The sequence below is a fragment of the Varanus komodoensis genome, unplaced genomic scaffold, assembly GCF_004798865.1.
Source record: "Varanus komodoensis strain SLA01 unplaced genomic scaffold, ASM479886v1 scaffold5, whole genome shotgun sequence".
Lineage (NCBI taxonomy): Eukaryota > Metazoa > Chordata > Lepidosauria > Squamata > Varanidae > Varanus > Varanus komodoensis.
Window position 1 is genome coordinate 23,300,525 of NW_025336087.1, and position 27,414 is coordinate 23,327,938.

General features: G+C 40.3%; 1 protein-coding gene across 1 annotated transcript in view; it reads left to right on the forward strand.

The window, feature by feature from the left end:
• Positions 1-27,414, forward strand: part of LOC123031315 — an 89,264-nt gene that overhangs the window by 53,650 nt on the left and 8,200 nt on the right. The window contains exon 9 of the mRNA XM_044446145.1: positions 23,025-23,183. Within this exon, the coding sequence (XP_044302080.1) occupies positions 23,025-23,183 (159 nt within the window). The remainder of the gene's footprint in view (positions 1-23,024; positions 23,184-27,414) is intronic.

The window sequence follows — 27,414 nt, forward strand, 5'->3', positions numbered from 1 at the left end:
GCAGCGATCCGAGCGATTCGAGGACTGGCGTCGCTCCTACTACCCATCTTGGGGCGAGCCATACTTGACTGGGTACTATCCCGTGCCGAGGGATCGGTCCCCACCACGCTCTCATGATCACCCGCTGCCTCTGGATCCAAGGTGCACGTCCCCGGTACCCCAGGATGAAAGCAGCCGGTCCACTTCGCCAGTGGAGTCTTCTTCTTCGGCCCCTCTGTACTATGGCGCAGACTCTGATGACTCGGACGTCGATTCTACCTCTCCCGACATCGCAGGGACCTCCCAGGGCCCCGCATCACTGGACGAGTCACACGTTTCTTTTGCGGAGCTGATGTCCAGGCTCATCCAATCCCTGGACATCAACGCCATCCAGTGGCCAGGACCGTCTACAGATAAAATCTATGACGTCGTCCGCGGGGAGCAGTCCACCTCCATCGTCCTGCCCTTGATCACCACCCTACGGCAGGCGATGACCCAGCCCTGGGACTTGCCCTCTCACCATCATCCAACATTGCAGAGATACGAAGCAATGTACCGGGTTCGGGAGGAGGACATACCATTCCTCCTCCGACACCCCAAGCTGAACTCGGTCATGGTGGAGTCCTCCCAGGGAAGAGAGGCAAGAGGTCACACCGCGCCGTGAGATAAGGAGGGCCGCAAGATCGACTCCCTGGCCAGGAGGGTCTACACAGCTTCAGGCTTGGGGCTGCGTATCTCAAACTACGAGGTGACGTTGGCGAGATACCAGTATTATATAATGCAATGCCTCCACAATGTCGTCTCGGCCCTCCCAGACCAACAAGGCGAATTGGCCAAAGTCTTGATTAAGGAGGCGATGCACATTGCGGTGCAACAGTTGTCCACAGCCAGGCACCATGTGGACACTAACTCGAGGGCATTGGTCGGTGCTGTTTCTCTTCGTAGGCATGTGTGGCTGAGGAGCGCCAACTTCCCTGAAGAGACCAAGCAGCGCATCGAGGAAATGCCCTTCGACGGGTCCGGGCTTTTCCATTCAAAGATGGACCATAAACTTAAAAAACTTCATGAGTCCCACATGACGGCCCGAGGAATGGAGCTCCAGTCGCTTCCGAGGAGTAAGTGGCCATGGAACCGTCCGCCCTACAGACAGCCGTATCATCCCAGGCAACAGCCTCAGCACAGGCAACAGCAGCAGCGCCATCGACAACAGCCCCAGCAACGCTACCAGCAGGGCCGTTGCCGATATGATGACAGGAGGCAGCATTGATGGGACTGGAGAACCATTCCTCTACCGTATCCTGTATTCACCCCCCTCTCATCTGGGGACTGGCTGCGAAGCTGAGTCCACATTTGGGAGTCCATCACATCTGATGGATGGGTATTATCTATCATACAGCACGGCTATAGGATAGAATTCGACACCGTTCCTCCATCGAGTCCGATTCGGTTTACATCTTGCACACCAGTACTGCTCGATGAGATACAACAACTGGTTCACCTCATTGGACTTGAAGGATGCCTATTTTCATATTGCAATCCATCCCAAATATAGACATTTCCTTCGTTTTGCTGTTGCCCCCAATTTCTACGAATTCATGGTTCTACCTTTCGGTTTGGCTACCGCTCCAAGGTTGTTTACTAAATGCATGGCCCCTGTCTGTGCTTATCTACGCCTTGAGGGCATACAAGTTTATCCTTACCTTGATGACTGGCTCCTAGTGTCCAGGTCCAGGGAAGCGCTCCTCACTTCTATCCGTATTACCTGCGCCTTATTGGACGACCTGGGCCTTTGCATTAATACTGAGAAATCTTCTCTCCTTCCGGTACAGAAGCTTACGTTCATCGGAGCCCACTTGGATTCGATGTTGGAAAAGGCATTCCTCCCTCAGGACAGACAACTGACTCTCGCTTGCCATGTTCATTGAATGCGACGAGACAGATTGGTTCCGGCGAAGTCCATCCAGAGACTTCTAGGACATATGGCTTCCGCCGTTGCAGTGGTGCCACACGCCAGACTGCGACTCCGTCTGTTGCAGCTGTTTTTCAACAAAGTGTTCCACCCACAGAGGGATCCACCGTCGAAACTCCTTCAAGTCCCATCCTCGGTCCTCCATTCGCTAATATGGTGGTCGAACCCGACCAATCTGACTGTTGGGGTCCCCTTCAGGTCCCGAGGCCCATAGATTACAGTCAGTACCGACACATCTCTTCTAGGTTGGGGAGCGATATGCTCCGGCCTGTACACTCAAGGCAAGTAGACTCTTCAAGAATCCACGAAGCATATCAACTTCCTGGAATTGTTGGCCATGTTGTTGTTGTTGTTGTTGTTGTTGTTGTTATTATTATTATTATTATAACATTTCTATGCCGCCCCTTGCCGAAACCTTGGGGCGGCTTACAACATGATAAAATACATTGAAATACAATAGTACATAATAAATTACCATTAAATATAAAAATACAAAAAATACATTGATTTACAAATACAAAATTAAAATTATCAGTATAAAATAAAAATATAGGATGAGAAAGAGAAGGAAGAAGAAGTTGCCCAGGCCAGATCATATGTTTTAACAATTGAAATGATGTTTAAATAAAAAGGTCTTTACCTGGCGCCGAAAAACCAGTAGCGACGGTGCCAGGCGGACCTCTTTGGGGAGTGAATTCCATAGGTTGGGCGCCACCGCAGAGAAAGCCCTCCTCTGGGTACTTACTCTCCTAATTTCTTTCATGGAGGGTTCCCGGAGAAGGGACTCTCCCGCAGATCTCAAAGGGCGGTCGGGCATATAGGGACGTAAGCGCTCGTTCAGGTAGCCAGGACCCAAGCCGTTTAGGGCTTTGTAGGTCATAATCAATACCTTGAATTGGGCCCGGGCTTCAATGGGAAGCCAGTGAAGCTGACGGAGGACTGGAGTCATGTGAGCATAATGCCCCGTCCCCATCAGCAACCTGGCAGCTCTATTTTGCACCAATTGAATGCTCTTTCAAAGATGTTCTTCAACATCGGGTTGTTCAGATAACATCGGACAACATAGCCACCGTTTTTTATCTGAACAAGCAAGGCGGGACGAAGTCTCCAACCCTGGCCAGACTTTCTATGGGACTGGTGCATTTCGAGAGATATTACGATACTAGCAGTCCATCTGGCCGGTACGGACAACCTGGAAGCAGATTTTCTCAGCGGGCACATGCTCATCTCTCACAAATGGGAACTGGACCCCCAGACACGCGACAACCTTTTCCATTGCTGGGGGTTCCCTGACGTGGACTTGTTTGCCACACAACAGAACAAGGTGTGTGCGACTTTCTGCTCGAGAGCGGGAATCAGACGAATCCCTAGGGGACGCCTTCATGATTCCATGGAACAATCTGAATTTCTACGTCTTCCCACCGATTCTGCTGGTGATGAGAGTCATAGCGAAGATTGTTTGCGATCGGGCCACAGGGATACTAATTACTCCTTGGTGGCCACGCCAACCTTGGTTTCCCACACTGCTGGACATTTCTCACGGGGAATACCTACATCTTCCACCGCTCCCGTTCTTGATAACCCAGAAAGATGGCGCACTTCGTCACCCGGATACATTATCATTAAAACTAACAGCGTGGCGAATCCGATAGCTGACTTCACTACGTCTCTACCAGTCACTACTCCAAGGGGTTCGAATCCGACCTTCAAATCCACTACTGTCCTCGTTACATCTACACTGACAACTACTTCAAAAGGTTCGAACTCTACTTTCGAACCCAGTACAGTTGCAACCTCCAAGTCCATTGGGGACGGCACTGCACCAGCACTGTCGGATCCGACTACTGTGCCATCGAATCTGACAGCCTTTCATCCGGACATTCAATACATATCGGACTCCGCTTTAAAGCCTTCTACACGGAGGTCTTACGAAGCTAAATGGAAGCATTTCTCTGCCTTTGCTGACTCTCGTTCATTCTCTCCATTTACATCGTCAATTCCTCAAATTCTTTAGTTCCTCCTGGAATTACACCACTCTGGACTGAAACCATCTTCGATTAAAGTATATACGGCGGCCATCGCCTATCATCGGGGTATGGTGGAACTTTTTCATAGAGAAAAGGTTGTCCTGCGGCTCGATCCATCTTTTCTGCCTAAGGTATCCACACTCTTTCACATGGGGCAAGATATTATTTTACCTGCCTTTTTTCCGGCTCCGTCTACTCCGTTAGAAAGGACATTACATTCACTTGACGTTCGACGCTGTTTAGCATTCTACAGATCCAGGACTGAGTCTATTCGACGTTCACATAGACTTTTCATTAAATATGCTACAAGGGGCCAAGGTACCCCTGTCACTCCGCAGAGACTTTCTAAGTGGATAGTTCATACCATCACCCTGTCTTACCAACTGGCCAATATCAACTTGCCCACTACCCCTCGAGGCCATTCGACTAGGGCTGTGGCTACCTCATCGGCCTTCGCATTGGGAATACCAATGGACGATGTATGTACAGCTGCTACTTGGGCGAATCCTTGCACTTTCGCCAAACATTACCGCTTAGACGTCCACGCTCGACAAGATTGTTCCTTCGGCAGAGCCGTTCTTTCATCTGTTCTTCGTTGAGGACACCTTCCCTCCTCTGTTATGGTAAGCTTGTTAATCTACCCATATGTGTGATGCGCACAGGCCACGACGAAGAAAAGCAGGTTGCTTACCTGTAACTGATGTTCTTCGAGTGGCCATCTGTGCAATCACACAACCCACCTGCCGGCCCCGCTCGGTGCCAGTGAGTGGACCTATGTCGTTATTGAATGTTATCATTGTTTCTTGGTACCGATATTCATTGTTCTCTCGGTAACGATACTGTTCACGGTAGAACTCATTTACAAGTAATTTTTTCCACAAGAGAGCGTCCGCTCGGTCGTCAAAGACTGAACAAAATGGCGGACGCTCCTTTATAGGCTGTGGGGGAGGGGGAGCGGAGCTTTTTCCCGCCAAAATAAACCATTAGCTTGTAATCTTCCGGCCAAAGGCACTGCGCAGGCGCAGCACCCATATGTGGGGCTTCCCTTGACGATCATTTGGAAACTTCACTTGGTCCAAAGTAGGGCAGTGAGGCTGCTGATCAGGGCTGGCAGACATGAGCATATAAAGCCAGTCCTCTACCACCTTCACTGATTGAAGTCTGGGCACAATTCAAGGTGGCGCGAACACAATTTAAACACTTGTGTTTAAAGCCCTATGGCTTGGGGCTAGGGTATCAAAAGGAGTGCCTATTCCTACATGTGCCTACTCCTTAGATCATCATTGGAGACACTTCTGAGAGAGCCCCTTCCTCAGAAAAGGTGGCTACAAGAAGGGTCTTTTTGGCAGTGACATCCTGACTTTGGAACCAGCTCCCCAGAGAGGTTTACCTGGGATCCTCTTTGTATTTTTGTATTCTTTTGGCACCTGGCAAAGACCTTTTTATTTTTGCAATATTTTTATTGTTAGTATGATTTTAATAGTATTAATATATTTATATCTGCTTGTTATCTGCTGTTGTTCCTTTTGTGTTGGTTTTGTATAATTAAGGCTCTGTGAAGTTTTTACAATGGTGTGCTTTTGCTTGTGGATTGTTAGATCTTATTAATTGATACTTTTAGTTGTCTTTTTATTGCACATTTTTTAACTTGGTAACCCACCCAGGGAACCTTATGGCTAAGGCAACTGGATAAAAATTCAATCAATCAGTCAATCAATGTTGTATAAGTCAATGCATTTCTCACCTTCAGGAGGAAGAGCTGGTATACACATGCGCGTGTGCACACACAGAGACACACACAGGCGCAGTAGCACCATTCATGCACAAGAGGGAGTTATAAACAGGACTCAAAGAATCCCAATATTTGCAGAAGAACATAACTTCAAATTTCAAACTGTCAAAGGATTAAAAAACAGAACAAAACTGCCTGAGAACAGATAAAAACACTAGGGATGAATGGCTCATTCTGGTCTGAAATGGGTCCAGTATTTCACAATTTTGGGACTCCAAAAAAATGAGGGCAAGGGTTTAGTTGCTCCTATGATCCTCTTCCTCTTACCTGTAACTTTGTAAAGCTTTTCTTCCTCACATTCGCCTTGTCTTTTCAAAAATATAATGTGAGATAAGATCTTGCAAGCCTTCCTGGCTGTGGATTTGCAGCCCTACTCCTTTTGCAGCTCAAAATAAGAAAAAATCTCATTATTGTTTAAGATTTAATAATAAAAAGTAAACAAACAAACACCCCACTTGATTAAATAAAACCAGGCACATGATTGCTTTTTTTAAAAAAAGTAGTAGTTATGTGCCTTTTGTCTTTTCAACCCACTGACTCCTATAGTTAAATTCAAAATGGTATAAAAATTTTATTTCCAAATATCTGAATTACACATATCAATTCATTCTGTTTCCAGATTATCACAAGCTCATTACTGGGGATTATTCATACACTGAAAGCTAGTTATAGTCTTGGGTGTTGAGTTTTCCCACATAGCCCATTAACGTTGCTGAATAACCTTGAAGAACAAATTATATGCAGTTATTCTGTTTTTCCTTGGACAAACCTTTTGACAATCGTATATAACAAAAAATGGCTTGCACCTTCTTCCCAGTGGCTCTCAAAACTCCTATCTCTGAACAGCTGTTGATAAGAGATTCCAGTATTTTGCTGTTGAAAAAATGGGAGGAGCCTGAGGAAGATGCTAGTCAGCAGAGCTGTCTAGAATAAAATGAAATGAGGATGCCTCCATTACTTCTCCTTCTAGATACTTGGAAATGTGCAAGTTTGGAGGCTTCCTTCTACAGGGGGTGTAACACATATGATTGAGCCCCTAGTAAAGACAAGATGACTGACTCCCAGTCTACAAAGCTGCTTTTGTATCTGCCATGCTTTAAATGCATTTGGAACTCCATGTGAAAGCAGATGTTGAAGAATGGGTGGAGCTTCGTGAAGCAGTGGCCACTGGAAAAAGGGGCTGAATATCTGTTTCCCACCTGCTGCTTCTCCAGTTAGAATGAGTTTTTCTGGAAGCAGCTTTAATTCAGAGCAGTTTTCTTCAGAGTGTTGGAGGGTTGCGGCGCTTGTTAGAAACAAATGTATATAACAACTACTTTATCCTGCAGTTCAGGTTTTTAGTTTCTTCTCAACTCACAGCAGAAGTCAATAGCATTGTTGATACTGACAGCAATGAGAGGCTGTAAGCTGAATTTCTGGAATGAATCTAGAAATTATGAGATTAATATACAAACTGGTACTTTCTGATGTTTAATTATCAACACATATTAAGAAGGAAAGATAATCTAAAATGTATGCAAATAACTTTTATTTTTATGAAAATGTGGGTGCCTCAGTAATCAATTGGGAGCAGCTATGGGAAGATATTCCTGTTGATGTGCTGGATACAAAACAGTGAATACACTTGAAGAAATTAATTGTTTTGCATTAAAATTCTGAAGCAAGTCTGTATGGTGATTTTCTTTCTACAACTGAGTGAAAGGCTTTTTTAACAAAGAAAAGCACAGGCAAAAAGTCAGAAAGGTCACTCATCTACTGGTTTTCAACCTAGGAGGGAGGTTATTTTTCAAACAACTCCAAAGTATGTAAAACCAAAAATACATAACCCTAACCCTAGCCTTTTACAGGTTTACAAGCAATTTGCAGTTGCTGGATGATTGTTAAAGGGATAACTCCTCTTTCTATACTGTTTGAAGTCTGCTGTAGCCTACCCCTTACATTTCCCAAGTAATTGAAGGCAAAGAAGAATTTTCAGTGTAACATACGACACCAAATTTGTGTGAGAAGAGGATGACAGAGTCTTTGATAAGCCTCCTTCCCAGTCCTTGGTAAATCAGCTATATCCAAATATGACAAATCACCTATTTAAGGTTGATTTTGGCCACCTCAATGTTCCTTCTCCCTGTAGGTGATTAGTAATGTTGAAATTAATTATACAATGCATCTGTCTAGTGGAGAGAAGCATACATGCAGCCAACAGCTATGTTTTAAAATCTCTGGATTGGGGTAGGTCGAAATCAGCTCCACTTAAAACTTGAGGCTGTATGTAATCTGCATAGAAGGCACTTAAAAGAATTTGCGTTAGGGGCTCTGTTTATGCAAAGCCTTTTCAACAACACAAGCATGAATGGATCAGGTGCAGTGTGCCAGTAAATGGTATTTTCCGAGCCCCCCCCCCACACATTGTTTTTGCCAGAATACATCTAGATTTTATCTGTATTTTCTGCCAGAATTAATTCAAGGGGCAAAAGGTACTGCCATACTGCAGTGAATCTCATTTTACAGAATCTAGTCGAGTTAAGGGTTCCTTAACAAAATATATTTTAGTGGGAGTGGGGGTATCTATGTGTAGTAGCTTATAAATATGGATGGTTGTATTGTATAAGATTATGTTTATTCTTGTTTATTGAAATAAGCTTAACATGATTTTGAAAAGGGATGTAAACTAATCCCTATATTTTTGGGAACAAATATCTCTTATAGCAGCATTTATATTTTATATAAATTGTATATGTAGATGCATTATCTTCATGCTATGTTTACATCTTATTTTACTGGCCTCAACTAGGATTGCGACTGTATTTTGGAAATAGTCTTACTTGCCTGAATCAGCTGACCTAGCAAACAATATATTAATGAATAATTAACACGGATGCAGTCCTAATCATCTCTAATTTGTTTTTTTGAATGTAATATCCTCCCTATATAAGAACACAAGCACCTAACTCTCCCTAGAGAGTTGTGAACAGTTATTTATGGTGTGAGTAAGCAAGGACATTTAGTGCCTTAGGTTAGTGAGATACTGGTAAGTGCGTGGCTTGGATGAATTATTTAGTATTCTTTTTATTTTTTCCCCCATGGTGGTGAAGAGAAAGGGGATTTCCTGGTCTCATGAATGACTGCAAGAACCAAAGAACAAGAAATCATTATCTGGCAGCTGATGCTTTATGCCACTAGTTTGATAAGAGTGTTGTAGCAGGATTCCTTGACTCCCACTGGATTTCCTGGTATGTTAGGGTAAATTGTGCTATAAAAGAACTTTCCATTATATTACTTATATCTAGAATTAAGCAGACAGTGGAAAATTAGCAGTTCATTCATTTATTAGAAACCCTCAGCTTGTTTGTATTGCTGGAATTTCTGGAAGCAACTGCTGTGGTGGTTCAGCTCTTACTTGGCCGGCTGTTTCCATAAGGTCGTGCTTGGGGAGTATGACTCTGTGCTATGGCTCTTATACCACGGGATACCACAGGGTTCCATAGTTTCCCACATGATTTTTAATATCTGTACAAAACCGCTGGGTGAGATCATTTGGGGATTGGGGTGAGGTCATTTGGGGGTCAGGTCTACCTCTTGTCACCTACTCCAGGCAAGATAGTGACAATTCTGAACCGGTGTCTGGGTGGAGTAATGGACTGGATGAGGGCTAATAAATGGAAACTCAATCCAGACAAGATGGGCTACTATTGGTAGATGGATCCTCAGTCTGGATAGAGGGTATTTGCCCTGTTCTGGATGGGGTTGCACTCCCTCTGAAGGACAGGGTATGGAGTTTGGGGGTGGTCTTACACCTGGAGCTGTCCCTGTGACCAGGAGAGCTTTCCATCAACTCCAATCAATACACCAAATGTGTCTCTAGACAGGCAGGACTTAGCAACAGTGGTTCATGCACTGGTTACCTCCCATTTGGACTACTGTAACACACTCTGCATGAGGCTGCCCTTGAAAATGGTCCAGCAGCTTCAGCTTCACAGGAAGCTCCAGGTGGGAACACATTACGCTGTTACTTTATCAGCTCCATTGGCTTCCAGTTGAGATCCATGCCTACTTTAAGGTGCTTATGCTAGTATATAAAGTCCTAAATGGCTTAGGGCCCAGATATCTTAAGGAACACCTTCTCCATATTACCTGCCCAGCCTTTAAGATCAACTATGCAGGTCCTTCTCTGGGAACCACCACTTCAGGAGGTAAAGAGGGTGGTGACTAGGAGAAGAGCTTTCTCTGCTGTGGCACGATGATTATGGAACCAGCTCCCCAGAGAGGTGTGCCAGGCACCAATGTGTCACACTTTTTGGCACCAGGTCAAAAACTCCTCACCCCCATATTTTAATTAACAATTTTCATTGGTATTATTTTGTTACATTTTTATCTTGACCCATGGATACTCTGGAGTAATTACGAATTATTATTTGTAAATAATTATTTATCAAATTACATTTGTATTGATCTGCATTGATGTTCTTATTGCGGTTTTAATTGATTTTATTTATTGCCATTGGTTATTTAGTTTGATTATAGTAAGAATGTCATTACATTTCTTGTGGGTGCTATGGTATAGGAGCGGGTATAAGATGTGGGCAGGCAAGGGTGGAAGGACCTTTGTGGATGGATTTTATTTGTATTAATTCTATTTTATTGTTATATATAGTGATTATTTGCTACACAACTGTATGTATTTTAAACTCTGTATTGTTACATTTTCATTTGTTTTGATGTAAACTGTTCTGAGAACTGTGAACAGTATACAAAAGCAGTAAGTAAATAAATACTGTGCTCTTGATGTAGTGGATGTTGAGGCCTTAATTGTGTCTTAAAAGTTAAATCTGAGGCAGAAGCCCAGAGAGTGCAAATCAATTCCCTGTGTAAGAATTATATGCATCATGCACAATTCTTCAGGCTTTCGGTTCTCAGTGGTGGCATGTGCTGTTTGTGCATAAGTGTGAGCTTTGGCAATTTTGAGCTGATTTGAAAACAGAAATATGAGCTCATTAGTCCTATTCCCATATTGTCATGATAGGGCGGCATAGTTTGGAGCAATAGCCCTGTTCTTCAGTATTGTCCCCAGTATGCTTTGGTTGTTTCAAGCTTCTTTCATGACTCAGTGAGGTTTGTTTGGATGCTGTTAGGGAATGTCACAACAGCCAGGTAATGTCACAGCACATGGATCAGATTGCTAAGAAAGTGTGTTTGTGGGATCTGTAGTAGAGTCCCTTCCATTTATCAGGCTTGTTCTGCCTTGGCTTGCTGTTGGGACATATGCATGTACATATAGTGCAGTTCCCACTTTGTCGAGAACTTGGATCTTTCTTCACACACAGTGTCTGCCGGAGAAATAAGAGGAGCTGAAAAAGTGACACATACAGGAGAACTGCCCTTTTAGTTTAATTCTTTAAAAAAATCTATTATGTACATGTTCACTGGTGAAAAATAGTGGAGAGTTAAAAAATAATAATTGTTTCTTCCCATGATTTACTTCTCAGTGACTATGTATATTGGGAGTATTTTCAGCTGACTGAAAGAACAACTAGCTAAAAATTGCCCGATGTACCTGTCTACTCAGAAATAAACCACATTGCCTTCAATGGAGCTTAGTCTTCATAGTCCCTCTTCCATTATGCCTTTTGCAAGAGTAAGCACTTTTGAAGGCAGTGTATTTTACTTTTGAGTAGACATGTCATCAGAGTGGTGTCAGGAAATTGTTCCTTGCAGTTGCTGAAGCCACTCCTCTCCACTGAACAGTAGTGCAAGCTTCACACACACAAATATATATGCTATGGAAAAAACACACTATGTAAAGAGAGTTATGTAACAGGTCTGAAGAAATCTGGAATATAATGGCAGAATTAGTATGAAGAGGTCTTTTTGGGTTGTGCTTCATGTGACACCACTGAGTCAGGCATGACCAAACCTGTAAAATTCCTTAGTGTAGATTCCCTCTCAGTTTAAAATAAGATTATAATGAGTATATCAGATTCATGGGAGTACTTACAGGGTTTCACAGCAGAATCACTAAACAATCCATTTAGATGTGATAATATCTCATAAACGTTTAAAGAAAACTATATGCTAAATGTGTTTCATAGAAATGTTTCAGCCACCCTGTTTGATCAATCCTAGGGGTAGTAATGTTAATGTTTATTGTTCCTCTATAACTTCTGTCTTAGCTAAGTTGTGCTGTAACAGGAGAGGGGAATAGGGGAACAATACTTCTCCGTATTTTTATTTCCTGTCACCTGTGTGCCAAAATTTCATAGGTATATAAATTCTGGGTTTCAGAGATGATACAAGATCTATATCTGGCTAACCTTATTTCTAGTTTATGGCACATAAGGAATGAGCTCTCCAGCCATCAAGGTTTACACCTGGGAGTCTCACTTGCATTCTCCTATGCCTCACTTTTAACTGTTTTTGCTTAAAAGAGAGCAAGGGGTGTGTTTATTTATGTAAGTATTTAATTGCCAAAATGGAAACATAGCATCCATTGTGAGAGTGCGAGTTTCTATCCATAGAGCTATGTCGAAATGTTCAGCCACTGACAAAGCTCTTGCTCTATCTTACTTTTATTCTGTATTGATCTCCTTTGTCCCTGTCTGGGATCTTTTTACTATTACCTTTGGTAGTTTCATGTCTGCATCTTCTTTAATAGCACTGAGCCTGCAAAATCTCATGGTTAAAGAACGATGAGTTGTTTGCCTCCCATATTTGTCTCAACATCCAGCTTTCAATTCAGTAACTGAAATGGGATCTGCAAAGGTGTCTGAACCGGTGGCGCAAATGCTTTGAATTTCAATGAATGAAATTCTCCCTTTTTTATACCATGGGTAAGGAGCAGTGGCATTGTGTTGCTTATTTAAGCCAGTCAGACATGTATTCTTAGTAGTTTTCTTGCTGATGCTTTCTCAAGAACTCCAGCCTCAACAATAATGAATAGCGATTCAGTGTGGAGGCAAGTACTGCTGGACATCTCCGGAAGCAATTTTGCCTTAATACATGAAAGAATTGTGTTTCCACGTTCAGAGAAGTAATATATCATGTGTGTCTATCAAAAGCAGCATGAGCATTTTAACATGATAACTGTTACATAAAATAACGTTTTGTCAACTTTGCCCCTTTCTGGAACTTATTACTCTGCTTAGCATGGACATGGACTCCTATCTTGTTACTGGCCTTCAGGAAAAAATGTTTTATTTTACTCTAAAGCAAGCCCATTTTCCCCCTCCAAACCTACAAAAAATATACATCACTTTCTGTTTGATCAAAGCTAGCTTTAAAAGGTGCAAACGAATTAAAACAGATAATTTGTTTTGGAACAAGCATTTGATTTCTGTAGTGCAAAATATGAAAGGTTTAAAGTTAAGGCTTTCTTAGATATTTGAATATGCATTTTAAAATGTAGCTAGCCCTTTTGTTTTAGTAGTACAGTTAGACAATGAATTTATATTCAATGGATTAGTTTGATTAGTTGTACATAAACCTTAGATCCTTTGGCTGATCCTTAAGTTTGCATAATATACTGTAAGTTCAATTGATATTGTGCAACTACACACTGATAATAGTTGCATGCTCAACAAATGACCTTTTGTGTTTACCTTAATTACATATTATTGCTTTGTTGCAATGCACACATTCACTGATTACTACTTTATATTGGCAGATTCATGTTTCAATCAATTTTACTGCCTTAGTTACCCTTGGAGTGAATAGAGAATATACAAATAATATTAGAATAACAGCACCACTCCAAGGTATTAATTCTTCTATTTCTATTATATTTTATATAGGTGATTATTGATCACTGATAAGATTTTTAACCTATTGTTTTCAGTTGGTTAAAATTGTTTTTAAATGTATAATTAGTAGCTAAAATAAAAATAGTAACCAGGCAGCAACATATTGCCCTATTAGAATAAAAGTGCCAAAGCAAATTTAAACACAAATGGTGTCTTGGCAAGATGGTCAAGTTTACCCTAAATAGCACATTCCATTGTCCCCGCTTCATTCAAGCGGGATAGGTAATTCACTGGCACATCACGTGGAATCATGTTTAGGTTGTGTAATGATGTAGAACTGACATGAAAAGCAAGATGAACTGTCATAATTGAACATTCATAACATCAGATCTGAATTTGTAGGGGAAACAGATCTCTAAATGAAAGATCAAACTATCAGAATTAAAGGATATGCAGGCTGGTGCCACCTACAGATGAAAATAGCAGATGTGGTTGCTTTCTGTGATGGAGATGCTATTTACTTTGGTCTCTAGATGGCAGTCACTTGCCACACTAATAGCTTAGAGAGATCTTCCTATTTAATGAGTGATTTTTAGTACTTGGATGAAACATACAACTAACAAAACAAATCATAGTGCTAGTTTATTTGGGGCCCAATATAATTCAGTGGGCAGTCTGTTGGGTTTGGATTTGGGAGGCCTGTGTTCAAGTTCCTGTTCAGCAATGGGCATGCTGGGCAGCAAGTTGCAGATTGTGAGCTGTCAGTACTGGTGCTTTATACATTAAAATGGGAGTTTGAACTAGTATTCTTCATAGGGTTGTTGCGAGATACATACCACAAAGAAGCACCACTGCTCTGAGCCTCCCAGATGATTTTGTGTACAGTGTTATTTATTGCTTTATATAGAATTTGCAGCACTCCAGACTAGCTGTTTGTTAGGCTTTGAGTACATCAGGACCTTTCCCTGTGTTTAAGTTCAATGGCTATTCTTACTAAGAGCATAAGAACCATGCTGAACCAGAGCAAAGGTCTGTCTTGTCCAAGACCCTGTGAGCCCAGTTATCAAGCAGATACCCATGGGAGGCCTACAAGTAGTGCTTTATTACTATTGTCACAGTAGTTTTTATCTCCTGTCTACACCTTATTCCTTACCATTCAGAAAGTTCTGACGGCAAAGCATTATATTTTGTTTAATTTTAGGGTTTTGTTTCTGGAGAGCATGACTACTTATAAATAGCCTCATGCTGCCAACCAGAAGCATGTTTGTTGGGATTCTGCATTCTGAGCAGCTCTTTTCTGCAGAGTAAGCAAGGCTAACCAGAGAGAATTTTAACATTAAAATGAACATAGAAAGTTGCCCAGAACTGTATAAACAAACCTTTAATTTGTGCAGTCAGTTCTTGGGTTGTTTCTGTAGTGAAGTGTTTGTCAGTCTAGAGCATGGGTCCTCAAACTACAGCCGGGGGACGGATCCGGCCCACCAGGCCCATTTGGACCCGCCGCATGTGCGCCCACACCTGCACCCACTGCTGCCCACCTTGCCCTGCATCCAGGGAGGCAGCAGTTTGCTTGATCGGAAAAGCAATCTCCAAGCGAGCAAGCTGCTGCCTTGTGCACCCACCTTGTGGCGTGTGTCCGCCCCCACCTTGCCTTGCCTCGCCTTGCCTCACGGTGCACCCCGCCCCCGCCTCTGCGTGCGCACCCGCGTGCATCGCCCATGCTCCTGCACCGGCTTGCACACACCGCCAGCAGCATCTTTCCAGTCCGCACCCAGCACCGGCAGCTTTCAACTGGCCCCCTGGTGGAAAAGTTTGAGGACCCCTGGTCTAGAGGATGCGGACAAAGGGCTGGTGTGCCTTCACCATGTCATCCTGAGGAACAGTTGTTCCTGCTTCTCCCTTGCCGTGTAGCAGTAGCAGCCTTATTCCTATAAATACCCTTTCCTCGGAAAGGATGAAGAAGGAGCAGGACTTCTTGAACTTGAGACTTTAGTCTTGTCTCACCGGGACAAGGGACTTTCTCCGCGCTTTCCCTTCACTGTAATAGGTTCTATGCATAGAGACCTATTGCCTCCATGGCATTCTGTTCCATTTTTAAAATTTCAAAATATCAAAGGCTTCTGTATTTAAGTTTATAGCAAATTTAATAGACGTGAAACTATTATTTGCATCAAACTTTAGCAGGTTGCCATTACGTTTTTAAAGGATCTCAATTTCTGTCAAACCAATACTTGGTCTTGCCTGTTACATTTTACATTAATGTATTACTTGTCATAGAAAAATATTCCCAAGTAACTTCAACTGTCACTTCACAATGAATAGTGTTCTTGGCACCTAGATAACACTTTAAAACAATTCTCTATTATTGAGAAAATAATACTATATTTCTTCACTTGCATGACTATATTGGGTTGTAAACAATGCAGCTCAAGTAGAATTGCACTCATGCAATGGAACTTAGAAACATAAAAAGAGTGAGTCAGAGGGGGTCTCCTGGGCCATTTAGTCTGAGCCCTGGCTCCAGCTGGCTCCGCTCATGTCATGCCTACTATACCTTTTCACTGTCTGGAGCTCCCTTTGCACCCCCAATCCAACCCATGAACCCCTGGGAAAGACCTGGGGTATGGCATGATGGGCTACATTCATGGGGAGGATCACTGAAGATTGGACAGTGGTGGGTTGCATGAGTGGGAAAGTGTTCCAATAAGTCACCTCTGCCTGACATGATTTTCCTCCCAGCTTCAGCCTCCTGTGACAGATGCATCCTTGGCCTTTTCTGAAGGGTTCTCTGACTCTCAAGAGAAGGTTTTAGATTGTGGAGGTGGGAAGAATTACCAAGAAATTCCCTGTAGTGTGAATCAACATGCACTATCACACATTGGATACAACTTCCCTCTCTCCAACATCTTGACCACTTCTTTTCGATAAAATCTTTTACCTGTTTCAGTTTGCAATTATATTTTATTATATTATAAAACATTCAACAAAATCTATTTTTGAAAATGTATTGTTCTCAGACACAAGATTGGGTTTTAAAAGGACTGAAATATACTTGAAAACATGCAGGATTTTAGCAGTTTATTTTGAACTTAATTTCACTGTACAGCATCACCACCTTTATTTATTTATTTATTTATTTATTTATTTATTTATTTATTTATTTTTGGCCCCATCTTTTTTTCTGCAAGGGGACCAAGGTGGCTTAAATAACCCTCACTGCCTGCATTTTATCTTACAACAATCATATGAAGTGACTTAGAGAATGAATGATTGTCCCAAAGTTACCCAGTGGAGACTAGAATCCAGACCTCCATAGCCTCATTCCAGCGCTCTAACCACTACACCACCTATGAATGCCCTATTGCTTTGGCATTTCTTCATTCTGTATTAAATTTTTGGGTGTCTTTTACTTAAAGCTCTTACTCATTTGGAGCTCAGCCATATTCTGAATTTGATCCATGTTCTTAATAGGTTTGATAAATGTTATTTTTCCTTTCAATATGAATGGTTCCTTAACAATAATATTGCCTAGATAGAAAGTCCAAGAAGTGTTTTCTCAGTTTCACAGAAATATAATTGTGACTTTGAATTAATATAGCCAAGGTGATTAAGTATGCCATTCAGTGTGGCTGCCCTTAAACCTCTGAACTTGTTTATGGGTGGATTATGGATATTCAATGGAGGGCAAAGGAAGTGCACAGGCAATGGCTTTTCCTTCCTTGGAAAAGACAGATGGCTGATTTCAACTCTCTGCATCTTTTGTCCCAGTTCATGAGGAGGAAGGACAGAGGTCTTGTATCCTGATGGAACCCTGCTCCTTTGCTTCACAGAATACCCCTCTAGTGCCAGCCCCGTGGAAAGACACACCTGTGACTTTGGAACCCCAGCCAGTGTGGAAAGAAATGTGCTGGCTACAAGGGTGGAGGAAGGGTGCTCTGCAGAGAGTCCCAGCTCCAACCTCAGAATGCATTTTTAAGATTGGAACTGGGATTCCGACCTACCCTATGGCTATCCAGACAGCGTCTAGTGGCCATAGAATTCTGCCCAAAGGGATTGAATTCAAAGCTGCTTTTCACATGTAGAATAAATAATATGCTGTTTTATTCCTTGCATTAGGATAATATATGAAAAGACAATGTTCTTCCATTTTTTCCCTTTATCTGCCTTTTTCTACTATTGTTTCCACTGTTTCATTATTTTCTGTATTTAACCCATTTGTTTATTTATTGTTAAACATGCTTTTGGCTCTCATAAATACCATCCAGATTGTAAAGAACATACATCCCAAAGGGTTTCAGAATCTTTAACAAATAAACCCACTCAACATGGTCAAAAGCTTTTTCAGCATTGAGAAAAGACAGAGTCATTTCTTCCTTTGTTTTAATTCACTGAAGAAATCTCTCACATGGGTGGCCTTTTATGTATTGTTGGATTGCATATAAGGCCATAGATGCTTATACTTATTTTACACCCCCTTCCAAAAAAAGGTATCTCTTCTTCTGTATAAATGATGGCATATTCTTTTTATTTTAAATAAATTTTATTTGAGAAATTATAATCCTAGAAAGCAAAAAGAAAACTACAAACAACATCCATCATCAAAAACATTGAGCCTGCTGGGTCAGCCCCCACACCCTTCTTTTTCCATTTATGATAACTTAAAAACATATTTAAATCTATGCGAAGTCCCATTTCTCTACCCAATAATAAAAAGATTTCCAAGTTTGATAGAAGTCAGTATCTTCCTTCTTCTTCAATGATAAAATCAATCTATCCATTTCTGCACAGTCCAGGATCTTTTTTTAGAGTCAATTCATCGGTAGTTCTTCACTTTTCCAGTGTTGAGCGAATGCAGTCCTCACCGCAGTAATTACATGTAAAATCAAATACATTTCTTGTTTACTAATGTCCTCTGGTATAATGCCTAATAAAAAAAAAACTTCGGGTTTAAAAGCTAAGGATTTTTGTAGCATTTCCTCAAGCCATTTATGTATTTTAATCAAATACTTTTCACATTATTGCAAGTTCACCACATATGATTAAAAGTACCCAATTTATGTTTACATATCCAACATCCATTTGACATATTTGGAAACATCTTTCGCTAATCTATTTAGTGACAGATACCATCTATAAAACATTTTATACAAGTTTTCTATTATACGAAGTTGCTAATGTTACCTTGATATTTCTCTCCCACAGCTTTTGCCACTTTTCTAATTCAATATTATATCTAAATTTTTGTGCCCATGTTATCATACTTTCCTTAACATGTTCTTCTTCCATTTTCCTATCAAGTAAGAAGTCATATAATCTTTTAATCATTTTCTCATCTGATTTAAGCATCACTTGCTCAAATGCTGTTAAGTCCGTATAAAAACCCCATGCTTTACAATCTTTAGCATATCTCGATTGTATCTGCACCTTATGCCACCAAGAGATATCAGCTCCCTGTTCTTGTGTTTCTTAATTCAATTTCAGTCCTCCATCCTTATCCAAAATGTCATCATATCTTATAATCCCTTCAACATTCAATTCATTTGGATACACAAAAGCTTCCCTGGGTGAAAGCCATCTTGGTAATTTATTATACAGTTTTATCTTTAACTTTTCCCACACCGACATTAATGATTTTCTAAAATAGTGACTTAAAAAAGAACCATGTGACTTAGCCTTCTCATTCCACATATAAGCATGCCAGCCCATTTACAAATCATTCCCTTCAAAATACAAAATTCTCTTATTTCTTCTTTACACCTCTACCTTTTCTCTTTTCTTTGTTTTCTCCAGTGTCTGTACTTCTTGTTGTGAGTCAGTATTCTCTATTTCTCCTTCCTCAGAGTGATACGTTGTTAGTTCCATTGGTTCAGCACCTTTCCCTCCTTCTTTTGAGGCACCCGGTTCTTCCTCTTCAAGCATACTTCTAAATTTTTCTTGTGCCTTAAAAATAGAGTCCAATTTGTATCTTGTAGAGTTCCAGGTGAAAAATATCCCTTCTGGCGTTAGCTACCTAAACATAATCGCTTTCTTTATCAACTTTGTAGTAAGGAATAAGTATTTCTTTCATCCTTCTCTAATCCTCCATGGTATTTGCTTCAGAATCATCACCTCATGGCGATCATCCACCTTTAAAGGTTTCTCACGTATGGCCCTCAAAACATTGTCTGTTATAGACCTTAGAGCAAATTTGACATGGACTTCCCTCGGAAGCTTATTTTTCCTTGCATAAGTTGACTCTGTAAATAAAATCAATCCCTGCCCCCATCTCTTCATTTTCTATTGCTAACAACTCTGCCAGCATGTTAGTCATTAAATCTCTCAAGTCTTCATTCTTTCCTTCGGGTATATTCTGAAATCTCAAATAGTTAGATGCCTTCTCCATCTCTAGTATAGCAAGCAAATCCCATAGTGACTTATTTGTTTGCTTTATTAATTGTGTTTCTTTATGTACCATTTCAAGTTTTTCATACGCTTGTAGTATTTGTTGTGTCTTCTGTTCAGTTTTAAGTCGAATGTCCACCAATTGGGTTGATACCTCCTTAATAGAATTATCCAGTTTGTCAAGACGTTCTCTTTGTTCGGTTGAATGCTTTCCTGTCATGTTGACATCGCCTCTTGGGATGCTTGCAAAGCTGTTAAGGATGTCTGTATTACCAGAAGCGTCATTTGTAGCTCTTTTTGATATTTTTCAACATCTGCTGCTTTAGGCTGGTGAGTTGGACTCTGAACAGCTGATGTAGGTGCTGAAGAGGAGGAAGAGTGTATTTTTTCATGATGATAATAATTTTTCCAAAAATTACAAGGCAACAACAACAACAGAGAAATAAAGAAGAGAAAAGAAGAAAAAAGAAACTTGCTATAAATCCAATAGCCACAGGGTGGCAGCAAAGAGCTATTTTGTCTTTAAATGGCATCACAAAGGAAACGAACGTTTCTTTCTTTTTTTTTCTGGCATAAGAACTGTTTTCAAGAAGGACTGTACAATAACAACAAAAAAACAGGATCCAAAAAATGGCCAATCAGCAAGAAAGCTTTGTCCTTCTATCACTTATTCCACAGTATTTATTTATTCTGATTCTTCGCCCTTGGGGAGGTTAGAAAAAAGAGGTCTTTCTCTCCAGCCTCAAACTTTCCAAAAAAGCCTCAGTTCCTCTCCCCCAGATCAGTCACCGCTTAAAACTCCATGGGGGGAGGAGGAATTCCTCCCTCCATCAAAGAGGCTTTCCTTTCTTCTTTATGCCAATTAGTAACTGCTGCAGTTCTTTCATGGGTAATATTGACGAGAAAAAAAATAGAAATGCTCACCCAGCAGGTCCGATGAACTTCTAGCTATTATTCTATGCTATTATCCGGTTTTCCATGGCTTGCAGGGAGCTGAACTCTCCCCTGTGTTGTTCGATTGAGAAAAGCCCAAATTTCTCCCAGTAAATGCGGAGCTGCCGCCCCACACCAGCCAGAAGAATGCTTGGACAAACTAATTCCTGCCCCAACAGGGCTTGGATGAGCCTCCCACGGCTCCGTGTCGAACAAATACCGGCGTGATAACAGGAGCCCGCGCTCTTCAGAGCCATCTCACCACGACGCCAAACGGAAGTCTCAGACTAGTAGCAATGATGGCATATTCTGATTCAGCTGATATTTCAGTTAGTTTACAGATAACCAAAAACTTATTTATAATTCTCAGTGGGTATCTTAAGAACTGTTTAGTATAAACTTCAGTCAGTTTATCTGATACTGGAGCTTTGTTCTTTATAGCTCTGTCTAGGTGTCTCCTAGTTTCATACATTAGATTTTAAAAGATACTCTTTTATTTACAGTGGGTGGGATTACTAGTTTTATATATTAAACAGGTACTACAGTATTTTAGAAATTCATCAAAGTTTCTTTGGTGTGTATTTACAATTTCTTCTGCCGCTTATCAGATTGATGGTGCCCATTCCTTTTCTCATCAATCTCTATTTGTTAACATAATCTATTGGGTTTATTAGGTGTTTTCTTTTTCTTTTTTTGGCAAAGCTTGTTGTTTCCTTAAATTAATTGTCTGCTAGCTTTTAGCTGTATCCATGATATCTAGTAATTTCTATTTTTATCACTCAGATAAAAATGGATCAGGCTACAATGATTTATTATTAAATTGGTTGTTCTAATTAGAGTTCTATTCTCTAATTCATTACACCTAAGCCTCTTGCAGAAAATAATTACTCTGTGGTTTGCTGGAAGTTTGTGCCTAGCTCTTCCACAGAGGTGTCTCGAAAACATGGAATTTGATTCTTACTCTGATAAGATAGGGAGGAGAAAGGCTGATGTGGCTGAAGCTTCATGACCACAGCTGTACATAGGTGAGAATGTTTTGGATAACCCTGAAAACAAGCCTGAAAATATCTTAGGAGGAGGAAGGGCTGGATATTACAGATCCCAGGATGATGCATCAAACAAGGAGGAGGGAACAGCATCAGCTAGCATGCTGTCTCACTTCACAAGAGACATTCCCAGTAAAGTATCTGCCTAATAAAAGGGCATGGTTAGTCTGAACAGGAGGGCTAGAACCATTTCCGATTTGTTTGGTATCAGTCTTTTTCCATGGGCTGCTTTTTTTTTTTTTTTTTACCAAAACTAGATACTGGCATTGCTAACAGCCTAATCTTTTAAGAGCCATTCTTTAGAATCCCTGCTGTTGCATGGTGTGAAGCAAGATCAGCTTGTTATATCCTTTTCCCCATGAATTAAGCTTGCTATGGGTTCCTTTATAATTGTATATGTTATAGTAGTTAGCCATAAATTTTAAATTAAGGAGATTTGAACTTTAAATCAAACAGTTCATTTATTTGCAACTTGACAAATGAATATTCCTTTTTTTAAAAAATGCACTGCACTTTAATCTTCCTTTACATTGTTCAGTGTAGAAAATATTAATTATAGATACATACTCTTTGACAGATATGAAAATAGGCAAAAGGGTGTTTAGAAAGAAATACTTTGAATACAATCAGTATTTAATGGCATATAATTCTCTGATTTAATTATTGCTAGATTTTTTTCAAATGACAGGTCAAACTTCAACGTATAAAACATAGACACAAACTAGAAGCCTAAAATGAAAACAAAAGAAAAACCACAGAGCCAAAATCAGTAATTTTGCATTACTTACCAGTCAACTCCACCATCATTGAGCAGCATTATAACTAGTAGATGGCAACTGAATTGCTGGAAATGCTGTGGTGGGTAGCTACAAGTTGTTTGCAGTGTCTCTGCTGCCTCTCTTAATATGCTTTCAATGGGATTCGCGTGAGGAACAAAGTAGCAGCCATCTGCACTGCTCTATGGTACCACCTGTAAATTAAATGGTTATTAATATCAACAAAGAGCAATAATTCTAAGCACTGTTCTACAACATATTCTGTTGCTAATATAACCTGCAGGGGATTTTTTGTTTCCACTTGTTTTTCGGGAAGGAAATGTAGTGTCTCTTTTAAAATATTGTTGTGTTGAAATGGTCTCTTTTAATACTTTTTCCAAATGTTTTTCAGGAGGTCCTGGAATGTTCCTTGAGCCAGGAGTTTACAGTGGAGAATGTGCTGGCAACACTTCCAGCCTTCCCCAAGGGTGCCCCTCAGCAACGTGCTAGAAGGGCAGTAGAAGCCCTGGTAAAGGCTCAAAATTATTCCAGGCAAATGGCAATGCAACAGGTGAGGAAATGGGGAAATTTATTGAAGCTTAACATTCTTCTTTTTTTAACCACCTTTTGACTTACTTTGCAATTGTGAGTCATATTTTCTTTACACTATCCTTAATAAATTGCTAACGTATAAAGGTTAAGATTGCTTTGTCAAGTTGTCTAGTGGCTGTGCAAGCATTATTCTTGCTCCTTGCTGGCAAGGCCATTTTTGTGGCTTTCATGCAAGTCTGTACAATAGGAGCTTATGAATACAGCTATTCATGGTCAGGCACACAGAAACATGGCTAGTTGTTCTCTTAAAAGAGAAACATCAATATGATTTGGAGACGTCCTCATTTTTTCTACCCACTTCAACAACCAAAGTTTATTAAAATAATCAAGTAGGGACTAGAAAACTTAAAGTAAAAGGCACATTTAAAAGAAAATGGTTTTTAAATTTGCTATCATGAAAATTAATTCACTTTCTAATATATTTTTGAAAACATTAGTAAAATTGTTTGTAACTCTTAGGACAGTATCTATTGCACCTTCATTCATTGGATTGTGCCAGTGGGATCCACTGTTAACATGAAGGAAATTTGTCCTATATAAAGCAAGCTAGAAGAGCAGCCAAAGGCACTCATTTCCAGAGTGGGAAAGGTCAGGTCTGTCCTGTTAAGAATCTATTGTACTAGGGATGGGTTCTGCTAGTGCAGCAGCAGTGTTGGATAGGACTATTAGTAAACTAATAATAGAATTTCTTCCTAAGTATCTTACAGACTGTTTAAGCAGAAATCTGTTTGTTAGATGGTCATTTCCTTAAGACCATGATAAAGTTGAGTTGGTATCTGGGTCAGCATTTGCCTTTTCCTAGGTAATGAACTGTGATAATGTATCACATTTTCATCTGATTTTTAAATGTTGCACCAGTGTTCATAGCTGACCAGATAATTTGCAATTTAAGGAGACTGTTAGTGGGCCTCTTTCAGCATTTTGCTTAAGGCAAATGTAGATCATTAATGGAAAGCTCTTCATGATGGAAGGAGCTGGTGTCTAGTGGGCCAACATACCCATAGTGCAGGGAGCACAGTTGTCATCTTGGACTGTGATTGGCTCTTTTGTACTTCCTGCTGCTGAAGAGCTAAATTGCCTGTTTCTTTGGTAGTGGGAACTGTTGCAGCAAAAACAACAGATACTTTTGTTATTAATTTATTTAATTTCTATACCTCCCAACAGCCAAAGTTCTCTGGGTCATTTACAAGACATAAAATACAATTTAAAATACAAACAGCAATAAAAACTTCAGAAAAGATTACCATACAAAAATTAAAATGGAACTTAATACTGCATGCTCTTTTTATGTGCCTCAGGTTAAGATGACCCTATGAAAGAAAGCTCTTCAGAATGTCCTATCCATGACAGCCCTGCTTCGCTTTTGTAAATTCCAGGCTGTGGCTTCCTTTATGGAGTCACCCCATCTCATATTTGATCTTTCTTTCTTCTTCTGCCTTTAACTTTTCCTAGCTACCATAGCATAAATCATAAGGCCTGTTTAAGCAGCTAACAAAACCGTAACATAATAGTAACCAATTAAATGCTGCGTGGTAGAGCACAATCTCAACCTGCTGAAAAGATATTATAGATGGCACCATGTGGCTCTCATGTGGAGCTCCATGTGGAGCTTGTTCCATAATTGAAATGAACCACCACTGAAATGAACCATTTTTGTTAACTATGGCTTTAATAAAGTACAAACTTTCCTCTTTCAAATTACATGTGTATCTTTTGGGATGAGGTAGAAGGCTGCATTCTTGCATGTCAAAAAACCACACTATCAGGTAGAAATGGCATTATAGCTTATATAAGATTAACACTCTATATGACAGAATGAGTTGTATTGAGAAGACTCATGGAGGTCAAGTTTTGAATCTGGCATATCTAAGTTAAGGAATTTTACTCCCCTCCCCTCAATCTTTAATTAAGATTTTGGTAATCTTTATTCCTTTTAAAGGCTGAGGACCATAGCTCATTGCTTGAACATACGGTATATAAGAAAGAAGGTTCAAATCCAGTTCCTGTTATTTCTAGATAAAATAATTGTAAATAAGTCTGGGAACAACATTTACTCTGATAGTCTAGGTCACTGCCCAGACTTCAAGCTACTAAGAGTCCAAGTCACTGCCTATTGTGGGATAAATAGTAGTAGAGTAGATACATCTATGCTACGATTCAGTAGAACACAGTTCCTTGTAACCTTGAAAGAAGATGAGTTTTGATTAGTACAGATGCAATTTTTAATGCAGGAAGAAAACAGGGTAGAAATGTTTAAATTAAAAATAAAATTATGCTGAAGCAGCATCAGCTTCATAACCAGGCCTTGCATGCACACATATTGTCCATTGCCTTGTTACCCAGTTAACATTATTAGTGTTACAGCTGCTTACAGTAACCTATGTCACTCTTTCAATGAAGCTGAGTGAAACCAAGAAATGTCATGAGACCATAATTGAGGTAGGACATTTAATGATCCATATATTAAAGTCCATTGGACTGCCTCAGGTTATAATAATTGCAATTACTGCACTATCCTGCCACTAGAAGGAATTAATTTAGGTGACAGTGAATTGGATCCCAAGAACTAGAAGCAGAAGGGAAACAGCTGCTAGTAGTGTTACGCAAACACTTCTGCAAGAGTTTATGTAGTGCTGTATAGGATTCTGTAGCAATTCTTGTGCTTCTGTTTGTGCAAGAGTTTGATCAAACAGAACACCTTTAAGTCTAATTTCAATGTTTGCACAGTCCTCTTATGTAAGGCACAAATCAGTCTTTCAGGCAGAAGATACCTTCTGGACACCTTCTGGATCCAGCCTATTCCATTGTTCAACCAATCTGCTGCTCCTTGCTCATTTTCAGTCTGCTCATCTTGGAACAATTTGATCTTGTGCCTGGGAAAGTACATTAGGTCACTCAGATAATCTGGCAGTGAGCTCAATACATCTTGCTACAGATGGCCAAAAGTCTTGATGTCAAAATTGTCTAAGGCCCGTTTCATAATATTTATTTTTCCGTGGGCTATTGGATTCCCTCAGGGGGCAAGGAAGCGAGTATTTAATGACTTTCTACAAAGAATGTGCCTTCATTTTTCTTTGTTTATCTGCTGCTACTTGGAAGTCAGTAATGGTGTAAAAGTAGCAAATTGTGTAAAAATTAAAGCATTCATATTTTCCCAGTACATTCATATTATTTTAGTGTTCGCTCTTAATCCAGGGTCAAGGACTTTGTTAATCTGGTGCCATGTATAGCATGAAGAACATAATCAGAACAAATATTACTGAAGATTAATGTATGAAAAATGTCATGCAATAAGTTGTACTCTAAAAAGTATAAATTTATTTTTGTTGTAGCTCTTGGCTCTCTTTCCATTCAGCTGTACAAACTGGAGCATTAGAACAAGGGAGCTGTTGCAAAGATTATTTCTTACAATAGAAATGATTCTTGCCACACAAGCCTCTTTTGCAAACCTGTAAAGCAATCTATGAAGGATGACATTTAAAATGCTTCATATAAATGTTGTGTTTAATGCTTTTTAGTGACTAGGCAAATATTTGAACTTCCTTCTAAATTTAATGGTTTTTGTGGATTTTCTTGGCAATAATGTCATGTCTGAGGATCTGAACTATTTGGTAAAGGGAAGATTTACCTGCTAGTTCTTTGGAGGTTTAATTAGTGGTAGTGTCTGCTAGGTTTTGAGGTTTTTACCCTACAATAGACACTTCTATGAAGTGGCTGTGGAGAATGAGAGAAGGTGGGCTGAGAGTATCTCAGGTCCAAAACACACTTGTGCTACCCTTGTGATCCTTCTCAGTCTTACTATAGAACATAATAGGATGTGAGTCTATTTTGATCTTCATTTGCTCAATACTTAAGAATAGTACTGGGGGGTCCTGGCCTGGTACTATTAGTCATTAAGACACTGTTCAAGGTGTTAAGGAGAGTGAGCAGAAGACTACCAGGAGGAAGGCATGGTTTGGGGACCAGCAGACTGCTTGCCCGCTTCATTTGTATCTCACTGGGGCTCCCATTTCTGTACTATAGCAAACCTCACAAGGCAGAGAAATGGCTAAAGTCATATCTGGTTGTTTCAAGTGTCATGTGAGCCACAGTTCACTTGAACTGGTTTCCAAAACAGCTTTAGCCTCTGTTTTCACATTCTGGTTTGCTCGTTTTAAGCAGTGGTTGTCAGTGTGAATGTCAACCCACTC